Source organism: Cajanus cajan, chromosome 5, assembly GCF_000230855.2.
Source record: "Cajanus cajan strain Asha chromosome 5, NIPB_CcT2T_4, whole genome shotgun sequence".
NCBI classification, from domain to species: Eukaryota; Viridiplantae; Streptophyta; class Magnoliopsida; order Fabales; family Fabaceae; genus Cajanus; species Cajanus cajan.
This window is the reverse complement of record NC_138521.1, coordinates 71,858,383-71,883,600: the sequence shown is the minus strand read 5'-3', so window position 1 is coordinate 71,883,600 and position 25,218 is coordinate 71,858,383. Positions and strand designations below refer to the sequence as shown.

Sequence of the window (25,218 nt, the reverse complement as noted above, 5' to 3'; positions counted from 1 at the left end):
TAATAATAAATTTATTTTATTTATATAATTTCTTAAAATTATTTTTATAATATTTTTTTTAATTACTACCTCACTTATATATTTACAAGACTTAACTTAAAATAATTATTTATTTATTTTTATATAAATTTTAATTCATAATATTTGATATATTAAATATTTTTAGATTAAAATACATTTAATTAACACATTCTTTTAATTTGTTAGAATACATTAGTTATAAATTATTTAAATGCATGTATTATAATTAATTAAGAGGAAAAAATGTAGAAAGAAGAAATTTATTGTTATTAATTAAATTAAGTACTTTTCTTAATGTTGATAAATTATGTATTTAGGTCTTATATATAAGAACAAATATAATAATATTTATATATCTTTCAATCAATTAAGTGTATGTTTTATATTATATTTCTCTTATAATTAATACTTATTTTTCTCCTAATCAATTAAAGTGCATATTGTTTGAAGAATTTGTAATTAATAAACTTTATCAAATTGAAAAAACTACTTTTAAATAATAATATTTTAGTCTAAAAATAATTAATATATGAGATAATATGAATTATATTTTATATAAATAACCAATTATTTTTAGTTGGATCTTATAGATAAGAATAAATTAACAATAAGAAAAATATTACTACCTCTTTCCTATATATATAAACCTTAATCACCTAATTCACCAACATTAAGAAAAGTATTTAATTTAGTTAATAATAATAAAATTTGTCCTATTTGTATATGTTTTTTCCTAAACTTACCCATATATAACTTATCTCTAATTAATATTTGTATATTTTTTAATCAATTAAAGTGTATATCCTATATTATTCATCTCTCACAATTAATACTTATTTTTCTTCTAATCAAGTAGAGTGTATGCTCTTAAAAAAAATTTAATTAATATATTTTATTAAATAAAAAAAACTTTAATAGAAGAGTTTTTTAATATACAAATAATTAATATATAAAATAATATTAAATTATTTTTATACATAAATAAACAATTATTTTAAATTTGATCTAATAAATACAAATAATTATAGGTAATATAATTTTTTTATTTAAATTATACCTCTAATAGTTATAAACAGACATAATATTAAAAAATTACATATAGTTATTCAAAGAGAATATGATTTTTTTTATATCTAAGACATATAATGATCCATTAAAAATTGTAGATTAAAAGCGATTACATACCCCGTATCTCTTTTATAATAAGTATAAATATGTTTTAAATTTATTAAATTTAAGATAAATTTATTTTTTATCTTTAAAAAATTAATCTAATTAGTCCTTATAAATTTAAAAAAAATAATTTTTATACTAAAATTTTGTTAAAAAATTATTAAATATTGTCACATATAATTTATTTACTAATGTTTTTGTTAGTGAAAGTATTATATTAATTCAGTTGATGCTATTTTAATTTATCAATTTTAATTATGTTATTGATGATTTTAGACTTTAATTAAAATTTTAAAAATAATAAATAAATTTTAATTTAAAAAATTAAAAATAAATTTATCTTAAATTTAGAATAGTAAAAATATTTAAGTTTTTTTACTCTCCACCTCCTTTTACGGTATTAAAAAAAAAAAAAAAGTGAGAGAGAACGGAGAGCGGTTGGGGGCATTAAAACGGGGAGCAAATGCAGAAGGACGGTGTTGATTTGGCTAGGGTACCATATACTTGTTCACTAAGGACTAAGGAGGGACATAACCTATAATTTAATGCCATGGCTACAAGACTAGACTACACTACAGATCAGAGGAAGAGACATTCGGACTGTCCCACCAACTTTACCAGCTTTATTTCACTTAACTGCACAACAACACCTCTTTTTTCTATACCCAATTCAATTCAATAATCTCAGATTAGATATGCTATCAGAGAAAAGGAAGCATAATCATGTTCACTGTTCTGATCCACACATGCTACTTCTCAATTATGGAAAACTACTCTAGTACACTCCAGACAATTTTTTATATTTTCAATTTAAGTAATTACTCTTCTTGTTAAAGTATTATTTATTTTATCTATTATTTTTAAATTAAAAATGACTGGTAATAGTTCGAAGTGAAAAGAAAAGAACAAGAAAGAGCAAGGGTGATTCCGTGTCATCCATCGCTTCGTCTATTCCATCATCCATCATCGTCAGTATTTACTTGTAGCCTCTCCCTCGATTTGATCGTTCCTCTCTCTCTCTGCTGAGAAACAATTGCATTGCGCTGTTTGTTTCTCTCTCCTTCTTTTCTCTGCCAGTGGCGCAGTGCAGGAAACGAGGGAGAGAGTTTCATTTCATTGGGAAGCTAAAACCCCACCCTTTGTTTCCACCATTCGCTCACCCTTTCTTCTTTTGCCGTGCATTTTCTCCTTCCTTCTCACTACTCCCTCTCAATCTCAGCTGAAAGCGCTAATAGGCGTTAAGATTTAAGAAAGACTATAAGCCCTATTTTTGTGCAGACTTTGTCAGGCTAGCCACAGTGGAGAAAAAACCCTCTTCAACAGACCACAACTACAGCACAACGATTACTGTTTTGGATTTTTCTGTAAAAGTTCTGAAACTTGTAGCATAAAATCCGGGGGAGCCCTAGAGACAACTCATCTTAGGAGCAAAAGATTAGATGGAGGAAAGAAAGAGAGAAGGGTTTAGTGGCTAGGTGATAAATTTTGAACTAGTGTAGTGTAGGTGATAAAGAAAGAGTGAATGGGTGTGTTGGTGAATTGGTGAGGAGGCAATGGAGGGTGGTTCTAACGAGGCTTCTAGTGTGATGGGCTTTGGAGAGAATACAAGGAGTAGTGGGGTTTGTCCAATGATGATGATGCCTTTAGTGACTTCTCATCATGCTGGTCATCATCCATTAAATCCTAATCTTAATAATCCCAATCCCAATCCTAATGAATACACAAACACGAACTCTCTCTTCCTTCCCATGCCTTGTACTAATAACAATCACCGTACAAACCGCAATACCACCGGCAACTCCTCTATCTTTCAGGACAATAACCATAACACCAACGCTGCGTTAGGGTATTTCATGGAGATCCACCACCACAACAACAACAACGATGGAAGCTCCTCTTCCTCTTCTTCCGCTGTCAAAGCCAAGATCATGGCCCATCCTCACTATCACCGTCTCTTGGCAGCCTATATCAATTGTCAAAAGGTGAGAGGAAAAGGAAAAAAAACAAAACAAAAGCTTAATCTTAGCTCGTGATATCCATTGACCCAACGTTCCCCACTCAGGTGAAAATAAAGTTGATAAGCATCGACAACCAGTGATTGAAAACGATGCTTAATTAATTTAACTTGTAAACTTTCTCTCCTTGGTATGTTCGGATCTGAGTTGTTACATGAGAAGTAATTTATTCTTATTAAAAAATTATTTCATTTCATACCTGTATACTAATACCTTTATTATTATATCTTAAGAAGGAAAAAAAAAAAGTTGAAGTAGCAGTGAAAAACCCTTTGAAAGAAACATTTGAAAAGATAGCTAGCTGAGCTATTCCTAGCTTCTTGTTCTAATTTGCTTCATGAGAATTTACTTAGTTGATTCACGTACCAAGCAGGTTGGGGCTCCACCTGAAGTGGTGGCAAGGTTAGAAGAAGCATGTGCATCTGCTGCAGTGACAATGGCAGGTGGCACAGCTAGCATAGGCGAGGATCCAGCGCTGGATCAGTTCATGGAGGCTTACTGTGAGATGCTGATTAAGTACGAGCAAGAGCTCTCCAAACCCTTCAAGGAAGCCATGCTTTTTCTTCAAAGGATCGAGTGCCAGTTCAAATCTCTTACTATTTCTTCTTCCGACACCGGTGATTCATGACTTTCTTTCTGCTTTCTTCTCTAACATCCATTTAAGCCTATCATTCTTTAAATGTTTCTTGTTTGGTGTTTGTCTATTTGATGTCTGATTTATTGATTGAATATCCATGCATGTCTGTGTTTTAAAGGATGTAGTTTCTGGGAAAGTTGTAAGAGAACTTCTTGTTCTTGAATTTTTCCGGGTGCTTCATCCACCTTTTATTTTTTAAACGGTTGAAACGTTTTTGTTAGCCTTCAGTCTATGTTATCTTTGTGAATTATGAATGATGTTTAATTGACTGGTCTTTCTCTTTTCTTTGTTTAAGAAAGTTTGAAATACTAGCTAGCATGGGTATGTACATAACTTCTGGGTGCTACTTACTCCAAACGTGTTTTTTCCTGTCAAAATGTGAATGGCGTGGTACCTATCTGTGTAACTCTCTTATCGGTGTTAGTGCATTGAATAAACTTTTGTTGGCATCCTATAAATTCTGCTGTTCCTGCATGCGTTGATGATTTTGACATTATTTCAGCCTTATTTTTTGGGAAATGCAAGTCTTTACCAAATAACTATTGTATTTCCTTATTCGTTTTTTTTACTGCTCTCTACTCCGCTGTTGCTTGATTTTGCATCTGAATGTAAAGACAAATTATGCTTAAAGTGAATCCAACGATTGAGGGTCTGGCAGTTGGCATGTCAATTTTAGGGTTTCTTTAAACTGGTGTTCAAGAGTCAAGAGTGTTAAATGCGAGGTAGTTGGTAATTTTGTCCAGTTGGAAATGTCAAATGCTCAGTTCAGTCAAGCGAGTGGCTTGTAAGTAGTCCTTTTAGGCAGTTGCAGGAGATATTTAGCAAACGATGTTCGAGAATATATAATATTAATAATTATGGAATATGGATGAAGATGAACGCATTTTCACTGCATATTATCAAACAAAAATGAGTAACTTTAGTTCACCATCATTGTGATATATATATATATATATATATCAACAACTCATGATTATGCTAAACTAAATTTCTTATAGTTTATTTCTATACTAAAAAATTCATATTTTTTTAGGTGGGTGACCTTGTCAGTTTAAAAACTAGTGTATCTATGCGTATTGTCATTATTCTGTATGTGTGTGTCTGCAGGTGCAGTGCATATTGCCTGTTTACTAGATTTGTGTCTTTCATATTATGATACTCTTTATTTGTGTGTTCATAACTGGAAATGTATGCCACTGACAACAATATCTATAACTAATGGTGCTAATTGCTGATTGAAATTAACCATTGAATGTGACAACCATCAATATATATATGTCAAACTTTGCTGCTAAAGCATTGATGACTACAGTGAATGATAGTAGGAAGCTTATGTATACTGCCTTGTTTATAATTATAATTTATAGCCAAGCTTTCTCTAACATCCAACTATGTATAAGCCAAAAGCAGTGCACGCTAATTTTCTGTTGATGTATAGGAAGTTAGGAACAGACTTCCATGTTGTTTGTCCTCCAGTTATTTAATAATTCATCAAATTTCAATTAACGGGTTTATTCTGGGTAGAGGGTCCCTCGGCAATTTCTTTTTTCTAGTTATTTAACAATTAAGCTTTTTTTAATGGAATTCACTTATTATTTCTTTTGTTGCTGTTAATTTCTTAATGGTTTTAATTCTTCCATGACTATTGGCAATGGCTTTTTTCTACTGCTTTGGTCCCTCCCAAGAACATGGCTGCATGAAGATTGTTGCATGTGATTTTAGATAAATTACCATGAGTGATGTGTATTGTTTTGCTTTAATCATGAACTTTTTGAATTAAATCAATTTGTGCCCCCGACCCTTTTCTCTGTATTTACAATGGCCTCGTGTTTCATTTCTGCAAAGAAAGAATCTTCCTTTTGGCTTGACTAGGGTTAATTAATATGATTAATTAAGTTGTCGCATTCACATTTAAAAAGTATTGTTCACTTATCTCTAGCTAACTTTATTGGTTATATATCATGAAAAAGGATAATTCTCCAGATAGAATTAAAATTTTACCTGTTTCTTCTTTAGAATTAAAGTTTTATTTGGATAATTTGAATGACAAATGATTTCATTAAATATAAAATTAATTATTGAAATAAAATTTTAACTCTAATCGGATAAGGTTGTCTACTCTATTGTCTCAAGGTCTACATGTAGGTACTATGTTTATTTGGATGCGTGAATTCTGGTACTTACCATATATAGTTTTGATTCATTTGATCATCAGCATGTAATGAAGGTACTGATAGGAATATATCATCTGAAGATGTTGATGTACACAACATAATAGATCCTCAGGCAGAGGACCAAGAATTAAAAGGCCAACTCTTGCGCAAGTACCGTGGATACCTAGGCAGTTTGAAGCAGGAATTCACAAAGAAGAGGAAAAAAGGCAAACTCCCCAAAGAAGCAAGGCAACAATTACTTGAATGGTGGAGCAGACATTACAAATGGCCTTACCCATCTGTATGTGATTGCATCTAATAACATTTGAGGTTATTTCTTGTAGTGATACGTTATCAAGTACTTTGGTATATAAGAAGCATGTTGCCGAGGTTTTTAGGGAAATAATTAAGGTTTTACATGCTTAATTTTATGCATTACAGGAATCTCAGAAGCTGGCTCTTGCGGAATCAACAGGGCTGGATCAGAAGCAAATTAACAATTGGTTTATTAATCAAAGGAAAAGGCACTGGAAGCCTTCAGAGGACATGCAATTTGTGGTGCTGGATCCAAGCAATCCACGTTACTACATGGAAAATGTTCTGGCCAATCATTTTCCCATGGATCTCTCCCATACAATGCTCTAAATAACGTTTTGGTGTTTGTATGGTCTCAAAAGCATGTTTTGTGTCATAATGCAAGGCATTTGTAATAAGAATGTTACTTTAGTTAGTAACCATATTTACAAATTAAAGGAGATATATATCCTAATATTAATCGTTACAAGTATTCACCTTTTCCACTTTATATATATATATATATATATATATATATATATATATATATATATATATATATAAAATGCAAATTGAGTCTGTATTTTACAAATCATTTTTTTTCACGAGCATATGTCTGGGGATTATTTTGGTGTAATATTTTTCTTTTGTAAGCTTGAAAAAATGTTTTTATTAAAATAAATGAAATTAATCACTGCAAAAAGTATCAATGTATTAATTTGGCCTATTACAATTATAATTTGTCATAAAAGAAATTATTTGTAGAAATTGGATCCTTCGCATGGAAGTTTTAATGCTATTAGGAATTGACTTTTGAGAGAGCATTGACTTATTTGCCATCTTTTTAAGTTCTAATCCTATTTAGAATTGACCAAGTTTAATTGTCTTTTGCTCACCCAAATGTATATTAACATTATATGCATTTAATATTAACATATAGATGGGAAAAAATGTTAACATAGTGATATTTCCTCTTAATAAGCATTTAATATATAGGGCTTCACAGTTTGTCCAAAATATTGATCTTCTCTAATCGTTAAGAAAAATAAAATGCTTTGTAAGGACACTTTATTTCCTCTTTTTTTATTTATTTATTAAGTTTACATATATAAGTATATAAAAAAGTGCACATATAATGTGCCTTTGGTGTACAAGTACATATATAAATATAATTTAAATTTTAGAAAACTGAAATTTAAAATTCAACATATAGAACTGCATATTATTGCATACAAAATAATTTGTATACCTGTTTGGGAATCTTGAATTTAGCGTGACTTGTATTAAAATAACGTTTAAAAAATCATTTATTATTAATTAAGTAAAATATATAGTTGAATAGTCCATCGGACTAATGAAAGAGAGGTTATGCTCTAAATCATATTAAAAATATCAAACAGCGTGAGTATGAAATATATAATCCCAAATTCATAATTTATATGGAAAAAAGGAAATCTCACACCAAATAAATATGTTTTTTTTTTGTCATATAACAAATATATAAGTTAATATATAATTGGATTGTATTTATGAATGTAAATAATTTTAAGGCATTTTGAATGCAAATTAAACTACCATAAAAGTGTCGTCTTCATACTCATTAAAAGTCATTCGATTTTGCCAAAATATTGTTAGCTAATTTTTCTCCTCTACCATATTCTACTAAGTATTCCTTTACATTAAATAGCTGAATCACATTTCAAATAAAAGTATTATCAAATAAGCCATCATTCTAACATGAAACTATAATAAAACATTAAAATACTTTAAAAAGAGAGAGAGAAATTATGTAATGTGTTGTCTCGTCAATCGGGAGTCTTTTGTATCAAACTGACATAGATAAGGAGGGAAGACAAATTCATACTGGAATGAAAACGCAAATTTTAATTGGCAAATAATAATAATAATAATAATAATAATAATAATAATAATAATAAATATTGAGATCCATAAAAATCATTTTTTATGAAATTAGGCAAACTCAATAAAAATATTGTGATCCAGAAAAATCATGTTAATTAAATTAGGCCAACTCTTGCACCAGCTAAAAAGTTAACATGGAATTGGACAAATATGTTACCTCAACCAATGAAAACCATTCAACTTAGGCTAGAATGAATTCAAGTATTTTTTGTGGTTTAGGTTGGGCTGATGGGCCTCATTTTAATTTTTTTTTTAAATTTGATTAAATTATATATTTTATTCTTATAATTTTTAATTTGTAAAGAAAATGGTAAAAATGATTACTTGAGGATTTAATCATAAGGGCTGAAAATAAGTCGAGTTGAATCAAGCTAAGGTCAATAATTTGACTTAATAATATTTGATGCAATTTATAGGTTGGATTGATATAAACTTTTTTTTTTTCTAGCTCAAACTCGAATAATTTTAATCTCGCTAGTAATTTGATTTAGTTTATTAGCTTAAATCATATGAACTAAGAGTCAATTTTTTTAATTTTATACATTTTAAAATTTAAATTATTAATATATTCTAGATTAAATAATTGTTTAATTTTTTAAAAAGGCAAAACATAACTTATTTTATTAATTAGCAGAATTACAATCAAAGTTTGTATAAATAAAAACTACTTCACCTTGAGTAAAATAATAAAAAACTCATAGTATAACTATAAAATTCTAAAGTGTCCACTCTTTATTATTATTATTATTATTAACTTATAACTAAGCTTTGAAGGTTGTTTCAACTTTTAATAAGTCAAAATTAAATAAAAAGTTAATTATATAAATTATATATTTATATGTTTAGTTGATTCATGAATAAATCAAGTTTAACTATGTGTAACTTAAGTTCAACTCATTTATTTATCGAACTCAATCTTTGACTCAAATTTAACTCATTTGATTCATAAATCAAATTTAATAAATTAAATATTAAATTAAATTTTAAACTATTTTTAAAAATTAGTTTGGTTTATTACCACCCCTTATCATGACCCTCACTACCAACTTCACTGTTTCAATTACAAGGTCATCTACCTTGTAAAATTATAACTTTAATAATATTTTATAGGCTAAATTACACTTTTAATTTTCTTATAATATCAAATTTGTAATTTTGGTGTATCTGTTTTAAATTTCACAATTTTGGTCCCTTTATTAAATGTTCATACGTTGATCATTAAAATTATAACATTGGTGATGATCAAACATTAAGTAGATGAAACTATTAATATTTAATATTATGTAGAATAAATTGCATTTTTACTTCTCACTTTTATCAAATTTTCATCTCATGTTGTTACTTTATTTTTAGATAAAAATGAGAACAAAAGAGAAAATTTAGCCTAAATTTTAATTGTTATGAAATATATTTAATGTCGGATCATGACTAATACTATAATTTTAATTGTCAATGCATGAACATTAATAAAGAGACTAAAAGTTCATTGCAAGTTTTATAAAATTTGGGAACTAAAATTGTTGAATTAAAAATAGAGACATCAAAAGTTTATTTTAGCCTATTTTATATAAAACATTACTGTGTATGTGTTAATTATTTTTATTTCAAAATTCTTATTTTAATGTTAAATTTAGTTTTAAATTAATAAATAATCAATTTATTTAATAAAATGATACTTTTTGAGTAAATTAATTATATATTATATTATTTAATGTATTTTTTTATAATAAATATCACCATACAATAACTTTTATCTTTTTTTTTAAACTTCATTTTTCTCACTTTTTAATACATCTTTATTTATTTTAATATTATAAAAACTTATATTATTTGCTGAATGAAAAATATATTATATCATCTCTAATCCTTATCAGAATCTGGGTAAATTTATCTTATTAATTTATAATATTTATTATAAAGTAAATAAGTATAGTTTGGTCAAAAAATTGATAAATACAAGAGATAATTTAAAAAGATTCTTTTAAAATGAGACAAACAATTTCATAAAAATAGTATTATATAAGGATGATGATAACATTATTTTTATAAGTATATTTATTGTAAAAATGTTTTCCTATCAATTATTGATTTTATTTCTTTAATATTTTAAATGAATTTTCATTGTACATTTCAATATATCAATATTATTTTATTATATTACAGTCATCCAACTTTTATTCCTATGTCTATATTACAATTTTTTTTAAGGAATATGATAATAGTTAAAAATAATTTTATTTTACAATTTAAATTATTTATTATTAATATAATTATTTTTGGTAACGATCTTACATAACTCGAATATAATTATTTTTTGTGAATTTATTTTTAATATTCATTATCAAGAATTATACTCAGTCGAATATAAAAACAATTTTTTTAGAGAGTTTAACAGATATCGAATAAGTGAATATTTTAATACATAATTTTATGCATATTAATAAGTTGAAAGTTTTTTTTTTTTTTTTTTATGTATAATCATCACACCAAAATTAGAACATAAGACTTCGCACTTTATCTCTCACTATTTGATCAACCTCAGTGTTTCTAGCTAAGTTGTAAAAATGACTATAGGAAAGCCGCATGCATGGTTGGGCTAATTTGAAAAAGAAAAAAAAAACTAATATATTTAGATAAAATTCTATAGTTTTAAAAGGAAATTCAAGACAATTATTTTTTAACCAAATCATTGCACAGAACAGAAAATAATCAAACTCTTCTAACTACCAAAAGAAACTGTTTGAATTGAATGGACTAAGTAACGAGGGTTTCCTGTTTTTAAGACTAAAGTTTTGTGTGTGCTTGTTTGCTTGCGTGAAGGCCACATGCATTTGTTGAGACAAATGACGTAAAAGGTAAACTACTAAATACTCCCAACAGACTTTGAATGGAAAGATATAGTAACGCTTGGACTAAAGCATGCTAAATTTGCTTACAATGCCAAACTGAAATCTTTATTCACGTTGACAGTGAGGTTACCTTTGCTGGCACCACGTATAAGAATCATTGCCATCCATTACTCAAAATGCAAGTTAAAACAATTCTGGTTTGTGTTGCAACAATGGCCAAAAGGAGTGTTGCTTCCATAGCTTTATCATCCCTAAGCATTTTCATTTCCATGTTCTTTGTTGCTATAACTCAAGAAGACCGATCAATATATTTGGTCTTATTGGAAGGAGACGCGCTTGCTTTTCATGAAGGTTCAAGGGACCAACATTCATCCACAATTGACCCCAACAGGTTAATAACTTAATATAGAATTAGTATACATGAATATGACACTTCAATTTATTCTCACATGACAATCAATCCCCACACACCCACAATTAATATCTGTTTTTCCTGATACAATTAATGAGTGAATCTTTTTTTTTTTATTTTTTTTATTTCAGGCACACAAAAAAATTGTCTATCCATACCCAATGTGAAAACAGAAATCGAAGTTGAATATCATTTTTTTTCTTCAAAAAATTATTCTTATATGGTTTATTACATCTCTATATCTCTATATTTTTTTTTGAGAATTTTTAATTAAGTTTTTAAAATAAAATAATTTGTAATTAGATCTTTAATTTATTTTTTTTTACAATTTTTATTATCAGATCCTTAGAGTCAGTAAAATTGTCACAAAGTGTTACTTTTGTAACGATTTGAAATCGTGAAAAATTATCCTTAGAATTTTAATTACAAAAATATAAAAGAAAAAATTGAGGATCTAATGAATCGTGAAAATTGTCAAAAAAGTTTAAGGACTAATTAATGTGTTAGACTTTCTTATATGTTTTAGTCTTTATTTTGGAATATAAAGACATATTTTATTTACTCCTTTTCCTTTAATTCGAGTTGTGATACACGGCTTTACTACTGTTTAACACTTATATATTAATTATTCTTAATCATTTAAGAAAATAATATTGCAATTAATTAGAAAAGCAATGCATGGTTAAAAATCCAAGAACTAATAATGGTTGAAATCACAGTCCACTAGGGATTATTGGTCACAAAAAGGCTTGTGGATTTTTTTTTATTCTTTTATTTTGTTTAGTGATCAGCTTGTGACATTTTTTGTTTTATTTTGTTTGGTTATCACTTATCAGCTTATGTCATTTTTTTTGTCTGGTCATCAGCTTGTGCCATGTTTAAACATAAAACGGGGCAATATTCCTTTCCTTAATTCAGTTAATTGTTATTATTCACCAAAACTTAAATGCACTGCTACTTTGCACCACAATTTGAATGAAACTAGCTATATAAATTAGTCCTTAATTACAGACCATTATGCTATTTCCTTTATCTACTTCAGTCATCAATTCCTTTATTTAACAAACCTGACCATATTTTTGCTTCTTGCGTGTTTTGTGTGGCTAATCAGTGAAGCCTCGAAGGCACATGCAAAGCACTTATTGGCATCTCACGATCTACTTCTGCAAAGTACCTTAGAGACTGGAAGCTACAATAAACTCCACAGTTACAAACACATTATCAATGGCTTTTCTGTCCACACAACCCCTTCCCAGGTCCTCTCCTACTTATTTTATTTTATTTTATTTTTCAATTTGATCTCCTAAATTTAAATGAGTTTACTCTAGTACGTTTCTCGTTAATTTAGTGTTTTTTTTAGGCAACAATAATAATATTTGTTGAGTAGGCATATGTACATGTTAAAGAAAAATTGGTTTTTATTACGTACGTGCATGGGGGTGGTGACCAAAATTTTCAGGCCGCGAGACTAAGAGGTCGTCCCGGAGTTAAGTTGGTAGAGAAAGACAAAGGAGCGAAAATGACGACAACATACACACCTGAGTTTCTTAGTTTACCAAACGGAATATGGGCGCAAGAAGGAGGTGACAGAAACGCTGGTGACGGAGTTGTTATTGGTTTAGTGGATAGTGGCATCAACCCATTTCATCCCAGCTTTGCTTACGATCCCATGCACCCTTTCACTTCCAATCTCTCTCGTTTTGAGGGTGCCTGTCAGACTGGTCCTCTCTTCCCACCATGTTCTTGCAATGGAAAGATAGTATCAGCGAGATACTTCTCCGCTGGGGCTGAAGCTACCGTTACCCTTAATGCTTCAAAGGACTTTCTTTCACCGTTTGATGCAGATGGACATGGCAGGTGGAGTATATATTCTTATTAATTAATTGTTATCAACCATTACACATGGGCAACTATTGTATCGGTTATTAAGATGTGTGCTTTTTTTCTATGGTTTCAGTCATGTGGCATCTATTGCTGCCGGCAATGCTGATGTTCCTGTCGTGGTGAATGGGTTTCTCTATGGGCAAGCTAGCGGAATTGCACCACGTGCAAGGTCAGCTTTCTGCTGTTGTTAATTTTACGGGTATTTAATTTGTTTGCTTTTGTATACTAGTATCATTTATATATGGGAGGTTCTCGATTTACACCACAAATTGATGTGTATATATGACATTTGTGTGGTTATGAATGTTTGTTTCTTTTGCAGGATTGCGGTATATAAGGCTGTCTATCCCTCCGGGGGAACTCTGGCAGACGTTATTGCAGCTATCGATCACGTAAGTGTCACTTCCGTTCTCAAATTGATTAGATCCTTTAAGCATCTCAAATTATTCAAGAATATTGTGGGACGTGTTATTTAGAGAAAATTTTCCTAACTAGCAAGTTAATTGACAATAACATTATGTTGGTATTGGTCCCTTTGGGTTATAATAGTAATAACAGCAATCCAAAATGTTAAAAAGAGACAAGAAATGGTGAGAGAATGAAAGCAGGTAGATGTTAATGTGAAATTTTCAGGGATAGGGAATGGGGTTTAAATGGCCGGATACATTTCTTGTTTGTACTTGGAAGTGATGGCTCTGGCGGATCCCATGAAGAAAACAATTCATTGAAGTTGGCTTTTACAGTGGAATACAAGTTTTCTTCAACTTCAGGCTACGCTCAGGATTTTTAAAAGGAATGGAGTGGAGTGGTTTATAGAGATTAGAGACAAATTCTACAATCTTCAAGGAAAGAGTGAAATAGAATAGCTTCTAAAACTTCATAGTTTGTTTGATTTCCGCAGGCTGTCTTGGATGGGGTGAATATCTTATCGCTCTCTGTTGGACCAAATGAACCAGCGGAAGACAGGTTGACCTTCTTGAACATGTTTGATATTTCTTTGTTATTTGCACGAAAAGCGGGAGTTTTCGTGGTGCAAGCTGCAGGTAACAAGGGTCCAGCTTCTTCAAGTGTAGTGTCATTCAGTCCCTGGAGTGTGGGTGTAGCCGCTAGCACCACAGACAGAAAGTACCCTGCTTCACTTCTTCTTAGAAATGGCTCAATACTCAGTGGAGTGGGACTATCAGGTAGCTCTAGCTCTTAACACAATCCTTATATGCCCCCTATACTTTGTCTATGTTTTAGCACTTCCAAATGATCTTAAAATTTGAGATCCTCATCAACAGGTCCAACTTTTGGAAATGGATCAGTTTTCCATAAGCTTGTTTTAGCTAAAGATGCGGTAAAAATAAATGGAACAAACCCAATGACTCCGGAGTACATAGAGGAGTGCCAACATCCAGAAGCTTTGGACCCTAATATAGTGCTGGGAAGTATCATTATCTGCAACTTCTCAACTGGCTTCTATAATGGAACCTCAACTCTTGCTGCTATTATTGGCACCTCAAAGGCTCTAAGAACAGAGGGTTTTATTCTTGTTGCGAACCCAAGCTATGGTGATTATATTGCAGAGCCAATCCCTTTTGCTGTTTCTGGTATTTTGATCCCTCATGTAGATGATACCAAGGTACAAATTTGGAGGACTTAAGTGTTATTACTATCATTTGTTTAACTGAAACTTTGCAATCAGATAAGTGAAAAGGCTGCTTGATAGTGTAGGTTATATTACAGTATTATGAAGAACAAACAAAGAGGGATAATAAAGGAACTGCCACAGAATTTGGTGCTATGGCAGCTGTGGGAGAAGGAAGAGTTGCCACTTTCACAGGGAGATCACCTGTAGTTAGTAGATTTTCTTCAAGGGGTCCAGATATCATTGACATCAACAAAAATCCTGCAGATGTGCTTAAACCTGATGTTCTTGCTCCAGGGCACCAGATATGGGCAGCCTGGAGCCCTGTTAGTGCCTCAGAACCTATGCTGAAAGGTAGAAAATCCTCTCCCTTCCCCTGTCAGTGATGGAAAAGCAAAATCAGTTCACACAAATTATATTTAACTCTTACTACCAACTCATACAGGGCACAATTTTGCATTATTATCTGGTACCAGCATGTCCACACCTCATGTGGCTGGAATAGCAGCACTTATCAAGCAATACAATCCATTATGGACTCCATCTATGATAGCATCTGCAATCTCCACAACAAGCTCAAATTATGATAATCTTGGGGACCATATGATGGCTGAAGGCTTTGAGGCCAACAGCTTGCTTCCCTCCACTCCTTTTGATTATGGGGCAGGCTTTGTGAGCCCCAATTGTGCCATTGATCCAGGTTTGGTACTATCATCAGGTATGTAATTCCTAGTTAAGTAGCAGAGCCAGAGAATTGAATGCTTAATCAGCTTAGTTCTTTTACTCAAAGCAACCTAAATATTCATTTGTCCTAAAACAGAACATGAAGACTTCATCAGCTTTTTGTGCTCTTTGCCAAACATAGACACGGATGTAATAATCACAGCTACTGGAGAGCAATGCAATCACCCATTTGACTATCCATTCAGTCTAAACCTTCCTTCAGTAACAATATCTGCCCTAAGAGGATCAGTTTCTGTGCGAAGAACTTTCATGAGTGTAGGGAGCAAGACAGAGACGTACTTGGGCTCTGTTATACCTCCAAATGGAATTATAGTCGACCTGCACCCAACTTGGTTTACCATAAGTCCACAAGGATCACAAGATCTGGAAATACAACTCAGTGTCATCCAACCAATGAAGAATTATAGCTTTGGTGAAATTGTTTTGACAGGAAATTTGAGCCACATTGTACGAATAACATTGTCAGTCTTGCCAGTTTCAATGTAACGAAGATCAAATTTGCGGTATTACAAGATTCAGGTTATTAGCTCGATTGGAAACGGGCTTTCTTACAAAAGTAATTATTTCCAAACTACCTAAATGGGAACATTATTCCCAAATTGTTATGATAATCTTGAGTTTAATTTTGATATTGGCATAACATTCTATTATAAGTTATGTGTATATTTTTAAATTATATATTTAAATAATTTGTATATAAAATAAAAGATAGTCTCACGACAAAAAATGTCACCATGTTTTACAATGGATATTGCTTAACTGGTTAATAGGATGGGTGTAATAATTTATCACATCCCTTAGAAATCAACTTCACATCATTCTGAGAATCAACTTCAACAGTAGTTATATGAAATCCACGTGGAGAAGCCAAATTAAGACCGTTAAAGTTCCCTGTTCCCCCATAAGACCGAACAAAAGCCTGAATTTCTTGAGAAGGCTACTACAAAATCTCCCACATGGTCCCATAAAATACCCCCGCAATCTGAAGGCTACCGCAAACCCAATGGTTAGACAAATCAAAGAGCCATCTGTATTATGTTTAACCCAACCTTGAGGAGGTGGTTTCGTAATCACATCATATCACCTATACATCTACCACTTCTGATTCTTCTATTTCTAGGTGTATACTAGCACTCTAGTGTCCATCAAACGTTTTCCTAGTTATAATGGCACGGGCTAACTAAAGGAAAAAAACTCTAGTGTCCATCAAACGTTTTCCTAGTTATAATGGCACGGGCTAACTAAAGGAAAAAAATTGAATGGGTATAATGAACAACAATGTCGTTACAAATTACAACTACAATGGGCAATTACAGTCAACCTATTATAAATAAATCAATCTGTCCTGCACATACATTCTTTACACCTAGGATACCTGTAAACACTTCTTGCCTTTGGCCTTGTCTGTACGTGTTTTGTTTGCCTAACTGCTTTCCTCACTCTCTGTTCAAAAACACGCCACTCTATGGTATTGTTCTTCATAAATATACTAGCAAGCCTACGTTTATTAGGACGTATTGTTGGCATTTTTCCGCCACCATAATATATTCGATACCCAGACACCAAAGATGATAGCTGACTTCCTGAATCAGTCATGGCAAATGCATCCGAAGCAGTGCAGCCTATGAAGTCCAGTGCTGCTAACTACAACAGAAACAGATTATAGTCATTCATCAAAAGACTAATAGTAGAAGCAAAACAAAATCAGTATTCTTTTCAGTAATCATGTTCACGAAAAGAGAGATAGAGCAGGTATCCACGCCCAAATAATGCCAAAAGTTGAATAATAAATATGAAGAGCAATGTCACGTAAAGCACAAAAGAAGATTTCTTGTAACAATTAATTATATTTGTAAAATCATCAATGTATATGAAACAATAATGACATTAGCAAGTTAGCAACGAACCTGAGAGGAATAATTAGCAAATGGTTCGAGTTCAGCTGAAGAAAGCAAGTTCTCTTTGGTGACTAACTTAGGGTACAAGCTTGTCAAAGAAACCAATCGTGAGCGACCTCCATACAAGTTAGAACCAGCTACAAATATGTGTGTTTTGCGGTTAAAACCAAGAGCAGCAAGCATAAGGATGGCTTCTTCAGGTGTCAAAGGACATAGGCCTTCAGACCTGAGCTCAGATGGAGAAGGTAATCTGCATAGAAGATTCCAATTGTTTTTAATGAGTAAGGCTCTTTTCTTCATAAATTAAAATTGCTGTGTTAAAAAAGATAAGTGTGTAGACCAAGTTTTCCAACTGTAGCATAAGGGGGAAAGAGTTTCAGATGGAAAGATTATGATGCATACTTTGTAGTCCTCTTCAGTAGTGACAATGCAGGGAAATGAATTTCACGATATGCTTCCAATTCTTTCCTCTCTTCTTCACCTCCCCCAAATTCACATAAAGAATGAGCTACCATGTCAATTTCAAACCTGAGATGCAAAGCTAGGTATTTAGATGCTTTCTTGCCATTATTTCCATTTTTCTCCTTAATTGATTCTGCAAATTGCCCAACAAGATAATGGTCCAATGGTCCAATAAGATCTGATTGTTCACGCAATCTTTTAAGAAGCAAAGCACCAGTTTCTTGTATTCTGGGAACAAATTGTAGGGCATGAAAATTACATCTGCAACGAAGTCTCTATATGAAGTTTCCCCAATTAGGAAGAGCATAGTAAGGCTTCAGAATTCAGATCAAGAAAGATGGTAAAAGTATAGCATTGAAGGGCTTGAGATCATGAAAATCATATTGTAATTGTTTGCTTCAAAGAACACTTACCTGCAGTTCAAATGATATCGGATCAAATGCCAAGCGATTCCCAAATCCAACAAAGTGAATGACTTGATTTTTAAGTATAATAGGTAAGATGTGTTTCAAGTAAAAACTTGGCTTGGCCTCCTTCCCCATGTCAACATCTGTCACCTGGTAGAGCATTCCAACAATTAAATACAAACATGGTAAAATAGTCAAGATTAATCAGTTTACTTGAGGGGCTAGGGTGTGTGACTTACGACACTACCGATTGACTCCAAGTCCAAAGATTGCAGCTCCTTAGGAAGTTCCCTCACTATCCGAATATCAGGAGTCAAGTAGTTAATAAAATGCTCCTCCTGATAGATATCGCTGAATTGACTATGAAAATATACAATAAGCAATTATAAGTTATGTAGACAAAGCCGCAACATCAAAAAAGAAGGCCCATGGACTGCAAATGTGGCATTGAAACAATTCTAGACAAAAGATAAACCTAGAAATCCTAATAATTGTTGCTCTTACGTATTAAGTTACATGTTCAACCTACAAAATTACTCATAAAGCCCATACGTATTTTATATAAAATAAATTAGACATTAGGAAAAGAAGACAAAAGAATATTATGGGAGTAGGAGGCCAAGGTGGAAGGGGAGAAGAACGAGAGATAAGACAGCAGAATTACCTCACATCTCTCCATACACTACTGTACATAAATTGGGGGACAACCAGAGTTGAATTGAGTAATCGGGCCACAACCACAGCATTACAAACCTGTTGCAAATCAAAACCAACATAAATGACACGCTAACTACCAAAATATAAAACTTAAGCTTTTCCATGTTAAAATCAACCAAAACCCAATAAATTCAAAAGCAGCAACATAAAATCATAGTGCAACAAAAAATACTTACAGCTACTCGTTGTTGATTGATCCCGCCATTTGCAGTAACCAAAATGTATCCATTCTTTCCCTCTAATGGAGTACAGTATAAAAGAACAGGCAGTGAGTATCAGCTTTAACTTTTTTCTTTTTTGTAGTTACGCTTGCACATATACATAATATAAACAATAAGATTGAGTTTAGTTTTCACGCATTATCAGTGCAAACATTTTAATCCAATTGATCAATAAAAAATTATCACAGGTTAGATTTTTAAAGTAACAATTATTAAAGTCAACAAAAAAAAAGGAATGGATCTGCTGCAGTTTGAAAGAGAAGTGCAACTAGTGCGGTCATAAATTAAAGGAATGACAGAGATCCATGCAGTTTTTGAAAATTTTCAAAACTTTAGAGGATCTTAATCCAAAAAAAAAAAATTGACATTATCATTGCAGTCGAATTAAATAGTATAACTATAAGCAAGCACACATACCATTAGGTTCCCAATTCCGGTCATCAGCACAAGGTCTCCAGGCAGAAGCAGGAAGAAAAGGTTCCTGCCACAAATCTTTCGGTTCGCGTTTATTCTGTAGCATTGGACAGAAGGAGTCAGAGTTGCTAAAAACTTGCTCTGTCAAAATCAAATAATTTGAAATGATTCCAAAACAAAACTATAATTAATTAGGCACATAGACATATGTGTGTACGTATACCTCTGCCAAAGCATGTGAAGCCAATGCCAGCATCCTTACGTAATTCCCCTTTTGTGATTTTTTCTTATTTCCAGCCTTGTTCCATTTCACCTGAAAATGTCGGAACAAACTCATTGGGAGGCAGAGAAATATAAGTGTTTGAAATATTTATAATAAAGTTAGCATGGCAGGGACCTGAGGGGAACGGAGTGTAGGTTTGGAAATAGGATCGGGTTGATGCTGTAAGCGGAGAAGCATAAACGAATTGACAAAGAAAAAGGAAGCGAGCAACGAAATAAGCGCCAGAAGGAGTTTGGCTCGTCTCCTTCGATACCAGGAACAAGAGTGGGATCTGCGGGAATTGGAGAGGCGGCTCGGACCCAGCCTTGGCGAGTTTCGATCTGGTTCGGAACCGGATAGCATGGTTCGGCTCCGATCCGGTGGAATAGTGAATGACAAATTGTGTGTTTGTTAGCTATGGTGCCGCCAACTGGGAACGAATGAAATCAATCTCGCCTTCGTTTCTTTTTCTTCGGCTTCAACAATTCAAGGTAAAACAAAAGAACAAATCTGAATCCCTGTCGAGTCAAATTACTTTCTGCACAATGTTGGATTTTCGCTAATTCAATTTATACCTACTATTTTAAGATTAATTTAGATTGTCTCCATTTCATATGGTTTGATTTCAATGAAGCCCTGTTTTTAAATATGTGCTTTTTTCTCTGTTGTTTTTTCAAAAAGTACGTTCTCTCTTATCATGCTATTCAGTTGATTAAATCCCATTTAAATCAATGATCATTTATTTAAAATGCCATTTTTCTTTATTTGTCATGAGCTTGTAAGCTAAACTTCTCTTAAAAACAATTAATGGAAGGAGCATATGGTAGGCAGGGGAAATTTTTTTCATACTTGATAATAATTGTTTTTTTTTAGGAATTGATAAATTTTGTTTGATTAATTTTTTTAAGATGTTTGCCCGTGATTCTTTAAAAAAATACATGTTTGATTTTAATAGAACGTTTTTAAATATATTGTAACATTGTATTTGTTGAGTCACCTCTCTTTTTAGTTTAATTTGTTTTGTTGAAGGATTCCAGTAGGATGAGGAGGAGCATAAATCTTTTTCTTTCTTCTCTTATGTTCCAATTAATTGTGAAGTTGCATTTCTAGACATCAAGCATGTTTTCAATCATAGGAGACTTTATTTGCTTCTTCTCTGAGATGTTTGGGAGCCTTATAGTTGAGATTTTGTAGTTGGTGGTGATTCAAGGCAATTTAAGAATTCTGTGATATAGGTATAAAGCTTGTGTTATTGGATCTTGAAGCCCATTTATTTATTTTTCTCTTCTTCTATCTCGGAGTAGCTTGAAGTTCTTCCCCAATTTCACTACATTCCAAGGTAAAGGAAGCTGGATTTTTCTAGTTTTGATTGAGAAACAGAGTTGTGCAGTGAAGTATGAGTTATATGTTGTGTACATTTCTTTGAAATTCATGACTATGTTAATCAATTTGAGTTGGGTTGTAAGGAGATTTGGGGTTTTGAATGTTCTAGATGAAGAGTAAGAAATTGATAATCTACCTAGTATGTTGTTGTTGCATGCCCCTTCTTCTTTGATTTATAAGATGGATGTTGTGAAAATTGAAAGGTTTTGAGGTTGCATGTATGGGTTATTGCATAAGTTGAGAAAAATTAGAGTTTTGGGATATTCTTCATTAATGCTAAAAATTCTAAGTTATAAGGATAAGCATGGGTTTTCATGCTTAGTGTAAGAATTGGGAAGTGCCTTTAGAAGGTTGAGGTTAAGTGTGGGAACTTGAAATTTTTGTTTATAACTCTCTAAAAGCCTAAAGTTGGGCGTGAGATTTCATACTCAGTGTGAAAACTTAGTAAAATATTTTCTTTTCTAATTGAGTTGGTGGCTCACTTGATGAATGAGTTGTATGTTGAATATTTTTGTTTGAGTTGTTTCACGACTAAATAATGATGGATGAGTTGTATTAATGATGTTGCATGATAATGAAATTCATATGTTGAAAGTGGATTTGTTGTATGATTATGATTGTGTTGTAAGTTGCTAGCTGAAAGTTGAGTTGTAGAGTTGTGTGATTATGTAGCTATGTTGAATATGTTACATGCATGACGTTGTTATATTGTTGAGATGAGGAAAATATGTTATATGCATGATGTTGTTATATTGTTGAGATGATGAAAATATGTTTTATGTATGATGTTGTTGTATTGTTGAGATGATGAATGTTGTGAATGCTTTATGCATGGTGTTGTTAGGTTGTAATGACCAACTTATGACTATAGGAGAGATTTTTAAAGTTGCATATTCTATTATGTGAATATTGTGTTTTAATACTCTAAGAACCCAATTTGTTGAAAACTCTTATTGGTAAGTTGACCCTTAAAGAAAATTGTTGTGTTGAATCTCTAGGACTTAGTTGGTACCATGTATAAGCAAGGTCAAGGCACATGTATATAAAATAACCAATTAAGTAAAGTATAAAGTCAGGAACTTAGTTCCTAACCGAATATCAGAAGGGCATAGTATTTGGAGGGTAGTTGACAGACAAATTCTATATGTGACTTGTAACGACCCAGCTAGTCACTACACGTGGCACAGCACACCAAAAACACCAGACAGATAGAACAAGTATATAATATAGGATCTAGAATATATATATATACAAGGTCCCAATCCGACTAGAGTTAGAGTGTACAACAAAATACAACAAAGCTACTCTACTCGGTAACTAAAACAACAAAAAGATCCAAATCAGATCAGCTTCGTCTGTCAGCTACAGACTCACCATCAGCCACCAACCTATCCCTGCTCTGCTCCCATACATAGTATGATCATTGTAGTCCAAACATCATGGAGACAACAGAGGGTAAGCTAGTGTAAAGAAATAAACATACATATATAAATATGTGAATAGAAAACATCTACAGCTATCAGCACATCCGCACAACTTATATTACACCACAGCAATTCAGCAATATCAGCACCGCTCAGCGGCTATAACAGCACCACAATAGTGGCTAACAACAGCACTGACATAGCGGCTATAACAGCACCACAATAGTGGCTATAACAGCACCGACATAGCGACTATAACAGCATCACAATAGTGACTATAACAGCACCGACATAGCGGCTATAACAGCACCACAATAGTGGCCATACATAGCATATAGCTAAACAGCTCACAGCACAGCACATCAGTATACAGCACAACACAGCAAATCAGCATACAACACAGCTAAGTAGTATTCAACACAGCCTACTACTCACAACTCAGCTCATCATTCTAGAGCACAACAATATCATGTAATACAACATTTAAAATCATCAATAACAGCCCAGTTCAGCACAGCTATATTCATCTATTTCCGCTTAACAACAATTTTCAGCTTAACTCAGCATTAAACATCATCTATCTAAAATTTCAGCAAGGTTTAACAACTATTGATATATAAATCATCATCATCATATGCGTCCGGCGCACTCATGGTCGCGCCCGGCGTGGCACAACCAGAGAGCACCAGGGGCCAGCGCGCCTGTCGCAAGGGTACTCGCGCCTGGCGTGACCCAGCCAGAGAGCTCAAGGCTCTCACGCGCCTGGCGCAATATTAATTGCGCCCAGTGCAAGCCTAGGCAGAGACTCTAAGGAGTCTCACGCGCCCGGCGTGGCCTAACCCGTGCCCAGCGTGGGGAAGGCAGAGACCTACCAAGGTCTCGCGCCCGGCGCAATTTCACTGCGCCCAACGCCCTCTTGGCAAAGACTCCCAAGGAGCCTCCGCGCCCAGCGAGTCCAAACGCGCGCCCAGTGTGGCACCAGATAACCCAAAACATGCCACAACTGTCATCGCGCTCGGCGCAGATCAAGTCACGCCCAGCGAGGGCCAGCTAGAGACTCCCATTTTCAAGCGCGCTCGGCGCATACCTCATTGCGCCTGGCGGGATTGCTCAAATGGAGTCTCCTGGTGGTCTCGCGCCCGGCGCTAAGAACAGAGCCCAGTGCGAAGCTCAACAGCAGCTTCCCCAAGTTCGAAAATTGCCCCAAAACCTGCAAAACTTCACATATCCAACACATGCAAACCAGCCAAAATGCCACATTTTCATCATAGAGTCCAAAAATACTATCTTTTCACCCATGCATGCAACAATCAAGAAAAACCCAAATTTTTCAAGAACCCCCAAAACCCCCAAAGTTCATTTTCAGCAATCACAATCAAGGATCATCAATCATTAACCAACAATTTGAGTCTCTAGAACTCGTTTTCAGCCAAAATGCAACAAAACTAACTTCCCTTACCTCGGTAGAAGATTCCGAGCTCCGGGCAAAAGAAAATGAAGAAGGAAAAGCTTGAAAGAAATGGAGAACGGAGAAGGAAGAAGGAAATTCGTGCCTCCGCAAATTCTCAAAATCTACTCAGCACCTAACCACCACAACCACCAAGAAGAATTCCGCAAGTAAGAAATGAGAGTGAGAGTTGAGAGTGAGCAAGAAAGTGAGTCAACAAGTGGGTGAGAAGGAAAAGAGAAAGAGTCCGGGGAAGAAAAGAAAAAGGAATAAAAGGGGTCTCACATGACTTAGTTAAGTTAGCTAATGTCGTGGTAGCCCAAACCCAGTTGTTTTATCCTAACAATGGTATTAGGCTTTCTTGTTTAAGTGGAGACATCCAAGAAACTAAGTTGTTGTGTTGTGAATTGATATCCAAATTTGTTATTGATTTAACAAGCCAAAAAAATTACATTGTGTTGTTGGCTCGATATAGTCAAGCCACTTAAACTACTCACCTTGTGTTGTAGGAGAATTCCTAGTTAAAGTACGTGACGACGTACAACATGGTATATAATTCATCATCATTTCCAACTTAATATATAGATGACGTAGCTTATCAACCACTCAATAATATAACAACTAAACAACCCAAAAATATGATAATATAACAACATAATGAGTCATCACACATTCTGGATAAAAGATATCTTATAACATAGGTGCACATTGTAATACCCATTTTTTTTTTTATTAATTATCAATGACATTTTCGTAAATTTTATAAAGGTATAGGGGTATTCTTGTAATTTTATTACTGATGGCATTTTCACAATTTTCAAAAAATTTAAGGGGTGTTTTGGTAACTT

General features: G+C 32.9%; 3 protein-coding genes across 4 annotated transcripts; 2 read left to right on the top strand and 1 right to left on the bottom strand.

Moving 5' to 3' along the window:
- Positions 1-2,035: 2,035 nt before the first annotated feature.
- LOC109806799 (homeobox protein SBH1) lies at positions 2,036-6,783 on the top strand. 2 transcript variants are annotated; one of them, XM_029273345.2, is made up of 4 exons: positions 2,036-3,176; positions 3,583-3,826; positions 6,062-6,329; positions 6,441-6,558. In XM_029273345.2, the coding sequence occupies exons 1-3, from the start codon at positions 2,748-2,750 to the stop codon at positions 6,316-6,318; spliced, it is 930 nt and encodes a 309-aa protein (XP_029129178.1). In that variant the 5' UTR covers positions 2,036-2,747; the 3' UTR covers positions 6,319-6,329; positions 6,441-6,558. The 2 variants fall into 2 exon arrangements, with proteins under 2 accessions (XP_029129178.1, XP_020224886.1); XM_020369297.3 differs by having other exon boundaries at positions 2,050-3,176; positions 6,062-6,300; positions 6,441-6,783.
- Positions 6,784-11,072: 4,289 nt separating this feature from the next.
- On the top strand, positions 11,073-16,316 carry ALE1 (PA-domain containing subtilase family protein). The gene is made up of 10 exons (XM_020369295.3): positions 11,073-11,456; positions 12,589-12,733; positions 12,937-13,334; positions 13,435-13,530; positions 13,684-13,753; positions 14,263-14,545; positions 14,645-14,985; positions 15,078-15,345; positions 15,437-15,709; positions 15,812-16,316. Exons 1-10 carry the CDS (start codon positions 11,242-11,244, stop codon positions 16,219-16,221), a joined length of 2,499 nt encoding a protein of 832 aa, XP_020224884.2. The 5' UTR covers positions 11,073-11,241; the 3' UTR covers positions 16,222-16,316.
- Positions 16,317-16,977: 661 nt separating this feature from the next.
- Positions 16,978-20,732, bottom strand: LOC109809694 (O-fucosyltransferase 15). Its single transcript, XM_020373069.3, has 10 exons — positions 20,252-20,732; positions 20,078-20,167; positions 19,858-19,951; positions 19,396-19,457; positions 19,167-19,255; positions 18,742-18,862; positions 18,509-18,652; positions 18,036-18,370; positions 17,643-17,883; positions 16,978-17,379 (listed from the first exon to the last, which is right to left on the bottom strand). The coding sequence occupies exons 1-10, from the start codon at positions 20,477-20,479 to the stop codon at positions 17,071-17,073; spliced, it is 1,713 nt and encodes a 570-aa protein (XP_020228658.1). The 5' UTR covers positions 20,480-20,732; the 3' UTR covers positions 16,978-17,070.
- Between the last annotated feature and the right edge of the window lie 4,486 nt (positions 20,733-25,218).